General features: G+C 39.7%; 1 protein-coding gene across 1 annotated transcript; it reads left to right on the top strand.

Moving 5' to 3' along the window:
• The first annotated feature begins 1,142 nt into the window (after nucleotides 1-1,142).
• On the top strand, nucleotides 1,143-4,942 carry si:dkey-27i16.2 (regulator of cell cycle RGCC-like). Its single transcript, XM_062425871.1, has 5 exons — nucleotides 1,143-1,262; nucleotides 2,233-2,397; nucleotides 3,064-3,144; nucleotides 3,759-3,821; nucleotides 4,342-4,942. The coding sequence occupies exons 1-5, from the start codon at nucleotides 1,241-1,243 to the stop codon at nucleotides 4,347-4,349; spliced, it is 339 nt and encodes a 112-aa protein (XP_062281855.1). The 5' UTR covers nucleotides 1,143-1,240; the 3' UTR covers nucleotides 4,350-4,942.
• The last annotated feature ends 10,369 nt before the right edge of the window (nucleotides 4,943-15,311 follow it).

The raw sequence follows: 15,311 nt of genomic DNA, 5'->3' as shown, positions 1-15,311 counted from the left end.
AGCCTTATTGACTTATAATAACTTATGAATTATATCCTTAACAGTTTGGACAATGCTTAATCTTCTTGCTGTATTCACATAATAACATTAATAGATAGTAAATCACTTCTGCTAGATGTAAACATCAGTGATGAAAAGTAATTTGTACATTGACTCAATTACAATTTTGTACAAAAAAAAGTACATTTGAGAAGGAATTTCACTACATTTAGTGCTTTTGTTACTGCTTATTTTGCATGTTCAGATTGAAGATACAAAATAAAAATAATTCAATTTTATAGATTAAACACAATATTTCATCAATAATAACGTTCCATTAATAGGCCATAATATATATATGCTAAATCATGTAAACAAGTAGAGTTTGAAAGGAGAAGTTTTATTTGTAATGGAGTATTTTCACACTGTGGTACATTAAGTTAAGTAGTTCTTCTGCATACTACTCTACCTCAGTAGAAATGTGATAATGCATAATATGACCCGCAGAGCTGCACAGCTGCCCTTCAGGAGTTTGAACAGAAGTTGCACTGGAGCGCCCTCTGTCGATAGAGCAGAATACTGCACTGCTTACATTGTAATTAGGCTACAGATTAACTTTATTATTATTCCACATTTAAATGGGTTTGACATACATATCAAGAAGGAAAACATATCCTAAACATATCCATATCGTAAAATACATAAAACTACAACACAGCAGCCACTATAGCGTGCTATTGAAAGTTTTGCTTTGACAGGTGGCGAAAGCTCATTTTTCTACATATGTGCACTTTATTCACGAATCAGGAACTTGAATATAAATGAATCTACTAAAAATGTAGTTGTGGTTCAAGCTGATTTCACAGTGTGACAGAGTTCTTACGCGGAGAAATAATCATAACTTCAAACCCAGAATGACTTTAAATTCTTATTGTAGCCAGCTGCTTGTACATAAAATACATAAAATCAAATGAATCATGAATAATGAAGAGGCAATTTAACTATGTAAGCCTCAATCTGAGTTGCATAACGTCTGTCTGACTCGTTTGGTTTTTCCTTTAAACTTTCCGCCCACTTTTTTTCCAGTTACAGTAAACCTGGGTTTTTTTCCGCTACTACATGATTGGCTGGCGCGGTCCGCTATAGCTGAGCGGGTGCGGAGTCCTTTACAATAAAACTGCAGTCCCGCTTGTCAGCTTTAAACCGCTCTGAAGCCAGACATATACAGCAGCCTGGTGGTGTTTTATTTCACTGCTCCAGCATGTCCGCAGACATTAATACAGGTGAGTCCAACGACTACTTGAAACATTAGTTTGTAATGATGGTAGAGTGATAGTGATTACAGGCCTGTAAGAAACATCAGCCACCAGAATAGTGCTTTCAGAGAAGCTGCAACCTATAGTTTACTTTTTTAAAACCCGTGTCCTGCTCTAACCTTTTTATCACGACATTGATAATACTTTAAACCACAAACACAATCAATAGATTTCCAAATCATGTCGTTTTTACTTCTTATTCCTACTTATTAAGTACATCTTTACTGTTATTAATAATTGAATACAGTAGGAAATATTTCCTTCCTCACTCAACAAGTGCTGATCTTTTTGAATATGTGCTCTTATATATTTCCTTGCTGTATCCTACTACATTTTGCTATATGTACAGCCTACAGGGGACTGTTAACTTTTGTCATGTCAGCCTAATAAAATGACTTTGTGATAAATAAATAAGAAAGGTGGGTAACCGGCAGGTCTGATGATCCCACACTGCATTATGGTGGTGCTTTCAGTCTAGAGAATGCCTAAAATGTTGTTTTATTGCAGCCCAAAGCATCAAATTTTGGTTTAAATGTAATATTTTTATGTCACAGTTTACAGACCAGGTGTTTTACAGGCTGTTAGATGTTTTATATGCCTTATGGGCAGTTTGACACATTCAGTTTTCTGATACAACTCAGTGACATAAATTTCAACTGTAGGTTTTGGGTTTTAGTTTTTATTTAATTTCATTCTCACCCACACAATATTTGTATTTAGTTATTTTTCATATCAGAAAATGAGATGTTTTTATTTCAAAATATAAAATACCTTGAGTTTTATCTGGGCTTTAAAGATATTTTACCCGCCACATTTTACTCAGACTTGTATCTTTTTCTTTTTTGTTTTAGTTTTTGAAATAACCTCAGACGATCTTATAATTCTCTTCCTGTGGAGTAATGTAATTTATCTTCAACTGCTGTCACATTTTCCGCAGACTTGGAGCTCGAGTTGGGCGAGCTGCTGCAGGAGTTCCAGGATGTGGTGGAGGAGCTGAAGGCCCCTCCCCAGAGAAAACCTCACGTTTACCAGCAGGTCCTGAAGGAGGCCAAGAGTCGGGCTGTGCTTGGGGACGATAGCGGGGTCGAGGACTCAGATTACAGTGAGTGACAAAATCATCACCCGAGAACAATATTACCGTTCAGCACTACCATCACTGTGATTAAAATGAAGTTTGCTTATTGTACAAACTGCAGAGAAGGACATTATTTAGTGCATCATTTACTGGTTAGTGAGGGTGTGTGGATTCCCCGCGGGTGCCGGTTGAGCCCTTTTATCAGTCCAAACAACTGCAGCTTGACACTTTTAATTTGCATGAAATTAACAGTACAAGAGGACACATCCCTGTACACTTCTATTAAAGTGGCTGTTTTGCTCACAACAATAGCTGTGTACTGGAATGCAATTATGGATAACCCATCTTTTGCGATTGTCTTTTCTCTTTTTTCTGCTGCTGTTTGTCAACGGTTATGAGATAAAAGAAGAAAGTATGTTTTCCAGCTCCCATGTGTCGTCATTATTGAAAGTATTTTGGCCCCCTAATGTTTCAACAGGCAAGATGCTTTCAAAAGCTGACGCTTGGGAGCCGTAAACAGCAAGCAAGCGTTTACCTTCATTTTACTACATGTTGTTTATCATTATGCGCAACTCTTGCATTGTGTTAGATTGTTGCCATTGTTGTTGTTGATCATTTGCATGGGCTGGCCTAAGTGGTTGTCATCTGTTTATTATCTCCTCTGACTCCCTCCTTGTCTCCCTCTCCCCTCAGGCAGTGAGGCTTCTTTGGGAAACAGTTTGAACACCAGCGAGGAGGAGCTTCACACAGCAGGCATAACGCTGGCACCGAAAGGTACTAGAGGCGTCCATCAGCCTATCTTCATCCAGATAGCCCTCGTTCTTACCGTGATCACTATCACTTTTGCTCTGATCACTATCACAACTACACAAAAACCCCTCTACATTAGGCTGGCAGCTCTTTTGTTTTTACACAACAAAGGCACTGCCGTTGTGACTGTGACGTCTCCTGCAGGGGTTATTTGTGTTGTTATGTGGTGGGGAAGCTGGCTCAGGTGCTGTTGTAATTTGTTACATGCAGATGCATAGACTATACCATTACATCTCAATGGATGAAAACAAAGAAAGGTGACCAGGAGATGTCATTCGCTCTGTTGGTGACTATAGAGAAAACCTGGAGATATTTACAACAGAGATCTTGGTGGGATCCATCCAGCTGTGGAGGTTTTATAGCACTAAAGATTAGCTTTATCTCAGTGTGTAGAAAAGAAGCTGAGAGCTTCTTTTGGTTTGGTTCATATGTAATTCTGGGACTTAGATTAGTTTTCAGCATTTGGTCCAAAGGAAATACCACTGAACTGAGCTGCATTTCTCCACAAAAATGTTCCATTGCTATTTTTTTCCCCTTTAGTTTCTCAAATTCATTTTCTGTCTGTCCTCTTTCTGCAGCCAAGCTAGGAGACACAAGGGAACTTGAGAATTTTATCGACATGTTGGACCGGGAACTTGCTGGTACGTATTTAAGAGAATTACACCCCCTATCACTCAATTTTTCCTTTCTTCCTTATGCACTAAAGCTGACAAGGCATCAGCCTGCATTATGTAATAGAGGTGGAGACGCTGACGGTGTGCATGTTTCTTACACATTGAAAAACAGAGTGCGTAGTAGCCACCTTGTTTCTATCCCGTTTATCTCTGAGCACCTCTTGTGTGTAAATGCCATGTCTGGGGACTCAGGTGGACTATCTGCACGCCCTTTAGTGATAATAGCAGACTTGACTACAGGAGCATCATGATCCTGCTATCAGCACTAAAGCAGTGGTGTTTCAGAGGACCATGAACCCCTGCATGGCCCTGAACATTACTCGAGTATGAACACTGCATATTAATCGTAACTCCCCCTGTATCTTTACAAGGCTCCCTTATTAGTCAAGGCATGCTAGTGTGTGTGTGTTAATATTTCTATGTGCTTCTTTCTGTCTTATTCTGGCTCCTGATCTTTTATAGTTTTCTCTCTCTCTTTCTCTTGCAGAGATGTGAATAGAGAGATGAAGCGAGCTACGAAGAGGGAGGGAGAAACAGGCTGGGGGCGACACGGCCAGCTACTGCTGAGCAGACAGGCAGATCTACACCTGAGCAGATCTGAGGGAGCAAATGCTCCCTTGCCTGCTCCAGGGGAAAAGGTTAACATCAGAAATTAAAAGGCCACTCCATTCCAAAATGCAAGAACACCTTCAGACCGCTGGCAATGCTGCATCCAGCCAGCAAGACGATATCCATGCAGCATCAGGTCCAAGAAGTGTGACACATTCCTGAAACTAGACATCTGTCGGGGTGTATGAAAATATGCTGCCTGGAGAGGACATATTTACACCATATTTGAAATTCCGACAAATACAATACAAGGAAAAAGCCCTAAATTATCAGTGGTATATACATATTTTTTTAAAGGAGGCTGATCTTTGTACTTCAAAATTACAGCTGGCACTTATTTCAACTCCAAGTTCAGATCTGCTGTTTAGTATCAAATGCCTTTTAAATGCAGGTGTTTCAGTGTACAGTTTTTGTTAATATTCTTTAAAAAAAAAATGTGTTGTACAGATGAATGAACATATAAATAAAGCTAAATTCTGACTATATTACCATTTTCTGTCCTTGATTTTAAATGGATCTGTATGTCTAGTCTCATTATGCGTTCATAAACAAAATGAAAACTGGTTAGTCACATCTGATTCTACACACGCACACACACAACATTGGAAGGCTTTCAGTTTTCTAAAAAACACTCCTGACAGCACTGACAACAAATTATATTCAGTGAGCTTACACCTTCACCTCCCCTCAAACTGACAGTTGCTAGTGTCACACCACATGTCTCAGGAGCCCCTCACCCATTCGTCTTTGTTTGCAGCCATACTTCCTGTATGTCTAGTCTCATTATGCTTTCAGAGTTTCACTTCTGCCACAGTATCAGGAAAACCACAAATTTAGCTCAAAGGCGATGTGGGGACAGCTTAGGAGGGAAGTGCGTCAGTTGTGCCGTGAGAAACAATGCTCATTTAGACTTTGTGCTGTAATTCATTGGGCTTTGACTCTGTTATAACTTATTACCGCAAATCCCAGCTTTGAACTGGAGGAAGGAAACTGTTCTGCTTTGTTTGAGTTGGCTGTGAAAAAAAGCATCCTTGCAGTTATCTAGCTAAGATGTTGCCCTACATAGTTGTGTTTATATTTGGCTGTCATTTCACTGTAGTGTAGGTCTACTAAGTGTCATCCATTTACAGATGTCTCCCTGCTCATAGGGGAATGTTGGGTCTCTGTAAATAATATTGTAGAGTATGGTCTAGACCTGCTCCATATGAGAAGTGCCCTGAGATAACTTTTTTGGCGCTATATAAATAAAATTGACTTGACTTGACTCCTCCCTGTTGTCAAAACAACACAGCTTAAGGAAAAAGACGAGGCAGAGGTGAACGTTGTGGTTGTAAAGTGCAATTTTTCAGTAGTCAATTCCTCCATTGAGTGACATTGGCAGAATAATCCTGCTGAAGTATGCAAAATTATTTTCGCTCTGTTGAAGAAGATTTGAGTTGGGTCTGATGCTGAATTAACCAACAGTCAACAATCTTTGAAATGTAGTCACAAAGCTTACTGCAGTCTGGATTTGGAGTGGTGAAAGAAGTCGGGTAAAGGTTTGTCCTCCTGGAAACAGAGACGTCAGGGACTGGCAGTTTATAGAATTGTCATTGTTTTCTCCTTAAAAATTCCCCAACATTCTGTTGATACGATCCGTCATCCATGCCACTGGTCCAGGTAATACATTATGGATAGACTGCTGCTTGGGTAGACCTATTTTCTGACATGATGTTAGGGGCAGTGGCCAAAGGAAGAATGACTGCATTTAAGATACTGCTCCCTGTCTGATTATGTCTTATTAAAGGCCATTTTGTTCAGAAAGTTGAGCTCTGCTCTGAACTCCGACCAGCTATTTAACCCTGCTGACCGAGACAGGAGCTGGCACTGATTTGTGGGGAGAGGGAGGAAGGGTAATATAATAGTGAGAGCGAATTACCTTAAAACGTGACATACTGTAAAGGAAAGACGTATAATGGGAACAGAAAGAGACCAAAAGGGAAAGTGTTCAAACAATAGGGAAACACACAGAGGTGGTATAGAATAACCTGCTCCTCCTGTGCTGTCTGTTCCACTTAGAGAGAGGGGGGGATGACTGATTGAGGCCACAGCTGTTCAGGATAGTAACAAACAAAGTTGGCTTTGACATGATGGAACTTCCCTCCCTAACGAAGGGCACATCCTGTTTTCAGAGGAGACAGAAGGCGAGGAACTGCAACAATGCAGGAAATGTGATGCTACAGGGCAGATGAAACTGAAAGGCATTTGATCGGAATTCAGTTCTCGCTTTGTGTTTTTTGTAACTGCGTGTTTCAGATGTGTAGCTCTGTATCTGGTCTGGTGCTTCACATTGCTGCCACACTTACCGGCTCTAATCTACACTGTCATTTCATTGTACGCAGAAAGTCAACGGCAGATAATTATGCTGTATGATTTTTATTAGATTGCGTGTCGGTGGGATCTGATGTAATATATCAGTTTGTCTTATGGGAACACCTCCCCATTGCTTCTCCGCTAATTACTACGTGGCTGGTATTTGATTGGCATCACACGAAAGTAAGAGGCCAATATGTCAGCCAGTCGCCTTGTTTAGATAACAGACAGAGTAAATGATGAATGAGCTGAGTTCATTACCTCATAAATTAAAATTAATTGATGTTATGATGAGGCAGTGAATGGTCTTGAGAGATGAAGACATAATAAATATCATGTTGTACCCCTCATGGCCTTCACCTATAGAGTCAGGCATCTTGGTAATAAATGTCAAATAGAATGAATAGAAAATCTCTGCACACAATGCTGGTTTGTTTTAAGCTAGTTGGCAAGCTAATGAAGATGTAATTGACTATAGCAGAAAGGAGACACTTGTTATTATCAGACAATGAGTAAATGAAGCAGAGATACGGCCTGTGCAGTGAGGCTATTGTGGCCGAGATGAGTGCAGCATGCAGAGCACGCAGTGTTCTGTCATCTGCCTGATGAGAATCCGGAGCAACGCCTTTCCCCTGAGAGCTTCTCAAATGGTCCAAGCTAACAACGCTCTCCCAAGGAATTAGCTGGCTCAACCGCCCAACACACACACACACACATAACCACCAAACCGCCAACCCAACGCACACACTATGAATTGTTAGACTCTGACTGGGTCTTACATAACTGAGACCAGTCCCTGAGCCCGGATCAAGGACTCAAATCACTGCTTTGTTATTCTTGCAGAACTCACAAAAGGCAGAACAAGGAGCTTGACTCGGTGGCATGCTGTCGAATAATCTCTTATATGACACCACTTCACAAGTCATATAATATATTCATATAAGCCATAAATACTGCGAAAACATTTCTCAGTTATTTTGATATCCTGACATGATTGGACAGTGAACACCGATCAGATTAACAGCAGCATGAATTATAAACTACAACAGTCTTATATAGCTTCATTATCTTAGCCATGCTTTGCTGGATGGCAGTGTTGGTCTGTCTGTTGGTTGGTTTGTGGGTCCACCACTGTGATTTAGAAATATCTCAACAACTGTTGGATCGACCATTAGAAGACATGCATCATAGTCCCCAGAGGATGAATCCTACTGACTTTAGTGATTCCCATAATGTTTCCTCTGGCACCACAGCTAAAAGCTTTCAGTTATCTAATGAAATAGCTCCTTATTCATGGATTACCAAATTTTGTACAGACATCCAAGGTTTCACATTTGTGGTTTTGATTGAAATGTCTCAACATTATTGGATCAACTGTTTTGAAATTTGGTACATATGTTCATGTCTCCCTGAGGATGAATTGTAATAACATTCTTTCAATAACTAAAGTGAACTAACCCTTCACTTTTCATCAAGGCAACCGTGAGGACAAACGTTTGTCTAATATTTTGGTTGCCCCCAATATTAATGACATTACCAGCAGCTTCAGCTGTACTTTTTTGTGCTAATTAGCAAAAATCTGCATGCTAACAAGCTAAACTAAGATGGTGAACATGGTAAACATTATAACTGCGTAACTTCAGCATGTTAGCATTTTTATTGAGTGTGTTTCAATGCATACAAGTTCTGAGTCTAATCCTGTTTTTGATCATACCTTGTTATACAGATTCCTGTTTTCATATCTCTAACAGTATCCAGATTTCAGATCATGTGTTCAGTTGTGTATGGATTCCCTAACATCTGTACCAACAAAAAATACTCAGAAACCTGTATAGTGTGTTTATATGTGACAGTATCCTGGTTTCTATTGGAGTACTCCAAGTAACATATCCAGGTTTTTCAAAAGCGGGATATGGCCTTAATCAAGTTTCTGAAACCAGGATATGGTGTTCACATGCACAACACGTAACCAGGATACTACAAAAACCAAATCATAACCAGGATACTACTGTGCATGTAGACACTCATGTGAGCATGTTGTTGTTAGTATTTAGCTCAAAGCCCTACTTGCCAAACAGAGCCATTACCATGGCTGTCAACTCCTTGTCCTGGCCACATTTAGCCATTAAATAGTACATTTCAGTGATATTTGTATGCTAATTGAGGAGTTTATTTAAATGAAGCAAAATAAGCATTTTGTGTGTCTCTTAACTCATCATAATTGAGAATACTGGCCTGCTTTCCTGCTGTGTTCATAACAATTACCAATGTAAATAAGCCTTTAACAGCACCAGACAATATAAATAACTAAGTTCAATCCTCAACCCATTCAGGAGAGGAAAAAATCCCACTTCCTTATTTTAAAGCCATTAGTGCAATGGGAACAATTTAATGACTTATTTGGATTTTTGTGGTGGTCATTACGTAAATCAAAGTCTCCTCCTGTAGCCATGTCATTTCCTGTTTTGCTCTCAGACTCTCCAGACTTCATTGTATGGAACAGGAAACCAGTGTATTCCTTTCAGAGATGTTCATCCCCCAAGAATGTGAATCATCCAGCCTTCCCTGGACTCCAAATGAGCCGTTACATCACTGCTGACTGGGGATTTCTTGACGCCACTTCACTCTTCCTCTTTCAACCCAAACCAGCAATTTACTTGAATTCGTTACCGAAACTCAAGTAAACAACATAAAACATATCAAAGGGACTAAATGTTGTAATAATTCCATTCTTGGAGTAAGGAGAGCATTTGCATTAAACATTGGATCCACTAGTTATAAATTGAACATTTGTGAGAAAAGGGGCCGAAAACAATCCATTGACAAAATGTGGATGCAGGATTAGAAGTGAAAGAGAACACACAATAGTTCCAGTAAATGCCATGAGCTACCTAGTGGGCAGGAAAACAGTTTTTATTGCAATGTACTGATAAAGTAAGCTGTCAGTCACACAAGGAGGTCTCAGTGCATCTTTACAGCTGCGTAACATTTTCCCAGTCTGTTTGTAGTTTCAGCAGAGCGAGAGACAAATGTGTGGAATTTTTAAGCTCCAACAGTCGGCTGTTCGAGTTGCCTGTGGTGCCCGGTGTTTATTTTAGCAGTGGGATACATTTTTTGTTGCCGAGATGATACTTATGTCTAATTAATTAACAGACAACATTATGCCACATCTGTGAAGTAAAATAAGAACTTTAGATCTATTTTACGGGATGTGTGAAAATGCATTTGTTTCCAATTTGTGTCATTTGTAAACACTCTGTGCAGATGGACCTGCATTTTGAGATATGGGGGAATTCAAATTATATTCACATCAGCAAAACTACTATATCTTTAAAAAGAACTGTGTAAAAGTTTTATGAGGTTAGACGTTTATTGGACTTTATGATTAAGTATTAACAATATCTAGGCCTTTTTGAGTAAAAATTACCATGAAAAAAATCTGTCTTATTTGTAAGAATAATTGGAAATTTAATCATTTAACAATTCGCTGCACAGGACTGACATTTAGGCATCACTGACAAATGAATGTCTCTGCCTCTCGGGGGGGGGGGGGGGGGGGGGGGGGAATAGGCTTAACTTCAAAGGATGTTTCCAGTATTTCACGGAGAAAAAAATGGTGCAGATTTTTTTTAGAGTAAGCTCAGATATTGAAGTCAAACTCAGTGTATTTGATCTAAAAGATCTGTGAAAAGCCTGGTAGCCTGGATTAGCACTAAAGATCAAATTGGTGCTACTGAAAGTCATTGTAATGTGATCTAAGTGATAAGATACTTTCAGGAAGTCCTCTGGGAGTCCTCTGTAGTCTGTACTGGAGCAGCACAGGCCTGAAAGTTCAGACACCAAGGTCCCACTGACGCAACCTCCCCCCCACCATCAGTAACCCACATCTGAGAAAGGCATTAGTGGACTGCCATCTGATGGTGAACTCCAGCTGATGCAACTGAGAGATAGCGCTGGGCCTGGACTCGGCTGGCGAGGATCAACTCTGTAAAATAGCTCTGAATCTGCAAGATCATGCTGTGAATGATGGGAGCAGTTAGAGAAGAGATAAATTAGATACCTTAGAAAATGTGAATCATGCCATGAAACGTCTTCTCCAAGTATGGCCATTAGAACTGGACTGGCCAATAGGAAAAAAAAAAAAAATTAGCTGTCGAGCAGCATCTCATAGTGTGATGGTTTACAGCACAGAATACAGGATAGAGAATGTGTAGAGGTTTAAAATGCACTTGTTTCTTGCTGTTGTTACTTCTCTTACACACAGTGGGACCGTAGAGGCTTTAGTCTCACCAGCCTCAATGGTATCTCCAGGCCATCCATCTTATAGAGGGCAGATCATTATGTAGTCGACAGGCAGCTTTAGGCCGGGGGGCAGGTAGGAATGCTTGTACTAGATGAACTATAGGCTGCTACTGTTCTTTACTGGACCTCTATAAAACCAGCACAGCCCCTTTTATTGTTAGATAGTACATCACACATGAGCTTGATCCATGTTTGCAATGCTGCCACATTTTTTTGCACCAAGAGCTGCATTTAGAGGATCATACTGGTATTGCTATGTTTTCCTTTATCTGTAACCACCAAATCACCTGAAAAGACTTGAAATAAACAAATAATTTATCTCGAGACAAATATTGTCTGTGTAGCCACAATTTGCAACTTATGTCTCTGCGCCACAGAACTCCATAGTTGTCCAAAAACCATTAAAATCACATAAAACAGCTATACCATTGGGTGATATTCTAGCTTATTCTGAAACTACTCTGGAAAAGCATTTTCTATAGACCAGTGATTCACAAATGTATTTACATCAAAGCCCCCTGGCACAAATTAGACCACCAACTCCCATCTGATAACATTTTAGCTTTTAGATGTTTTATTACAGAAAATGTAAGAAACCCATGACCAACATAGTCACACATTCTGTCAGTGTGCTACTTATGGATGAAATTATAGTGAAATTAAATGATTCCCCATTTTTGCTGGGAACCCCCGGAACGTCCAAAAAATGATGGGAAAATTCAGCTCCTTGCTTTGTTAGTTTGATGAGCCAAGAAGAAATAAACTACTCTGGCTGTGTTCAACGTAATTAAAGAATATGTCACCCAGTGCAACAGTCTGGCTCATGTTTGGCTCTTGTCTCCTTGTTTTTAATCGTTTTTGGATGGCAATGAGTTCAATGGCACAAAGGAGTATGCTACATCTTTCTGTGGCTGCACAGACAGTAGCTACTCGTTAGCAGGATAAATTCATTGTTGGTTTTGGTCTGCTTGTGGGATTTGTTGATTATATAAAAAAAAGATCAAATATACCAGGCTTATCCTTTAATGCAAAAGCAGTGTGATTTTTGGAGGAACAGAGCACTCAAATACAGCACTTACAGAGATGCTCTCCTGGATTGCGATGCATTCTCATTTTGCAGGATGAAAAATATACAAAACACTATTATCAGCACCAAACGTCTTGGTCTCACACCCACTGAAAATGGATGTCATGTTATATATTCATGAGAACCACAATAAGATACAGAAAGAATAGATATTTTATTTTGATTACTCCAGTTTGCGCGATTATAAATACATTCTATGGACATAAACATAGAAGTAACAGGGTATCTTTAGTAATCTGTACAATGACACTGAGATTACAGATCTATCATGATGTATTTGGCCTCAAAGACCATTGGTTTTGTTGATTTCAGTCCTAGTTTCTAGTGAAAAATGTGTTACAATATCTGGGTTTGATGCCACCACAAAGCTCCAGTGCATGATGCTCCTCGTTAGGAAAACCTGAAAAATATGCCAGTGATTTGTCTATGCTCTGTGGGTACAAAAGAAAACTGTCAAGAATGTTTTGTTCACATGGAAATAATAGATTATTGATGTTTTGACAAAATGCAGGATGATTACCCTTTGGAGAAAAACAGGCTATTTAAATTTAATGTACAATAGTTTTGGTTCAGTAACTGGTTCTACTCTGCTTCACAATAAGTAATATTTATTAGCTCAGTCAGCAGAGAAACACAGTAACTCTGGAAAATTAGACCTTAAGTGATGGGTAATGAGTGAGTCGTCCAAATTATGACACTCACAAAGTAGAAGAAAGAGAAAATGGGGTAGTCATGTCTGTGTGAGACAGAGGTAGAGCTGCTCGGATTGCATTTTTTTGTGAGGGAGAGTAGAAAAAACAACTGTGCACAAAACAAGAAAAGAGCAAAGACAAATGAGACACAGGAAGAGAGAGATGAGGGGGAGGGACAGGGTGAGAGGAAAAATGGGTAACAACACGTTCACTGTAGTAGAAATCAAATTCTCAATATCTGCACACACATACTGTGCACACACACACACACACACACACACACACACACACACACACACACACACACACACACACACACACACACACACACACACACACACACACACACACACACACACACACACACACACAGCTGCAGCTCTCTCCCAGCGGGTGGCACTGTGTAATTTGGCACATCCATTTCCTAGACTGGGTTTGTCTTCGGTGCTGTCGAGGCAGTCACAAACCCCATCGGGGTATTCCAGCCAACCCTTGAATGATGTCACATTGGAAACACACTCACTGAACTGCAAACAAATCTCGACTGTGGAAGAGTCTCGCTCATAACTGTCTCGTTTTTCTGATGCTGGTGATTCGTGTCATAGGAAGTTTGGACTAATTTCATCAAGCCTTCAGGTGTCTGATTGCAGAAGAAGTTTGACCCCATTTTCTCTCTTGCTGCACCACACCACAGCAGTTTCCATGGTCTTTCCCTTTGGTCAGCCACTTAATTATGTGGCTCTTCACAGGCACATATATCCCAAAACGTGTCCCAAAGGCCACCAGGTCTGCCCAAGCCAATACAGTGACATCTGCCCTGCTTTAAGAGCATATGGGAAAATTACATGGCAAAAACCAAGTTGCCCTCCCATGACATTTCTTTCCTTTGATAGTTCACTCTCAACTCCACCACTCAATTTTAGCCCTGTGCCGCTGATGTGTGTGTGTGTGTGTGTGTGTGTGTATGTTGGAGCCAAGGGAAACTGACCTCCCACCACTGCAGACGGATCAGATGAGGGGACTATCTACTTTGATTCATGTCCGGAATTAAAGGGTCAGTTCACCCAAAGTACACACACACAAAAACCAAGTGTCAAGAAAACATCTGATGTAATAAATAATGATTCAATCATGATCCTATACCTAATAAACCTAAAGAGACGAAGTTTGATTTTGTTTGCATAGGTTTTGAGACATCTGTCTTTGAGGTTTTTGATGTCTTGAATTTTGTTTGCGGTGACAACAGTGCTGACAACACAAGTTATTTTCTGGCCAATTGGAAGCAGCAGAAGCAAACTGTAAGTGCAATACTGACATAAGTTGATAAGCCTTTTTTAAACATCCGGCAGAAGTAATTTAACGTCAAGTTTTGTGTTAACCTGATACATAGGATACAAGTCCAATTTTCACCCATCCTTTTAGTTCCGTTTTACTATCCACCAACTCCAGAGGGATATCTGTTTAAATGCTAAATGCTCTGCTATGTTCAACAGTTAGCTACCAACTTTGCTTGTTGTTTGGTGCTGAGCAGTGCGTTTTTAGAGCTTTTCAGAGCTCCATACACCTGTTATAATCATTTGAGAGTGACCCAAAACAAAAAGCTGAAAAATGCTAAAATACTCACTTGACCTGAGGTTAACTTCAGAGTCTGTGAGTTTGACACTACCCTGTCATTTAATCTGTTGTTAATAGGAAAATAATGATTATAGCAGCTTTAAAGAGTTTAACAGCAACTTTTATTGTCTGAAACTATGTCCCTGTTTCTCTGAATAATATAGACATTCTTGTGTCTTTAATTTATCCAGAAAAAAAGAAGAATTTTCTGGAGATAGATGTTGAATTTCTTGACTTTTCTTTTAACTGTCACATTGAAATGCTTTCAGCACTACAAACAAATCTCAATTGTATTGGGGTGGCAGCTGGAATCTCAAAATCTTGGCAAATAAAATCAGCATGGCTTGATGCCACAAGAGGCCAGTTATAAAATATATTTTAATTTGGGTGAACCAAACAAGGACATATTCCATTATGAGTCCACATCCGTTCTGCAGTCTGGAGTTTTTAAATATAATATAGTATTTTTGCTCATCGAAATATCATTAATGCCATGTTTATTCATTTTATGCCAGAAAATAAGGTACAGCTGATATTATTGCTACTGGATCAAGTCTGACTATTTACGTAGTTGATCCCTTATTTCATTATGAGCACAGAGACATTATTAAATGTTTCTGTATATATGAGACAGCTCCAGGTAGAAACCAACTGCATGTTTCTTTCCTAGTGGCTGCAGCTCAGTTGAAGACGGAGGCTGATTAGGAGGTGAGCCCCATATAAGGCAGATAGACAAAAAAACAAGATGACTCATATAGATCAGTCTCCAAGCAATTTCCCTGAAATAACCCCTTCTCTCTT

This window comes from Scomber scombrus, chromosome 9 (assembly GCF_963691925.1).
Source record: "Scomber scombrus chromosome 9, fScoSco1.1, whole genome shotgun sequence".
Classification (NCBI taxonomy): domain Eukaryota; kingdom Metazoa; phylum Chordata; class Actinopteri; order Scombriformes; family Scombridae; genus Scomber; species Scomber scombrus.
This window is presented reverse-complemented; position numbering and strand designations above follow the sequence as displayed.

What these genes read in the sequence shown, in the direction of transcription:
- si:dkey-27i16.2 (XM_062425871.1), top strand. Translation starts at nt 1,241, where the DNA reads ATGTCCGCAGACATTAATACAG. An exon ending in GGTCGAGGACTCAGATTACA is followed by an intron (nt 2,398 to 3,063) that starts GTGAGTGACAAA and finishes CTCTCCCCTCAG; the next exon opens with GCAGTGAGGCTTCTTTGGGA. An exon ending in CATAACGCTGGCACCGAAAG is followed by an intron (nt 3,145 to 3,758) that starts GTACTAGAGGCG and finishes CTCTTTCTGCAG; the next exon opens with CCAAGCTAGGAGACACAAGG.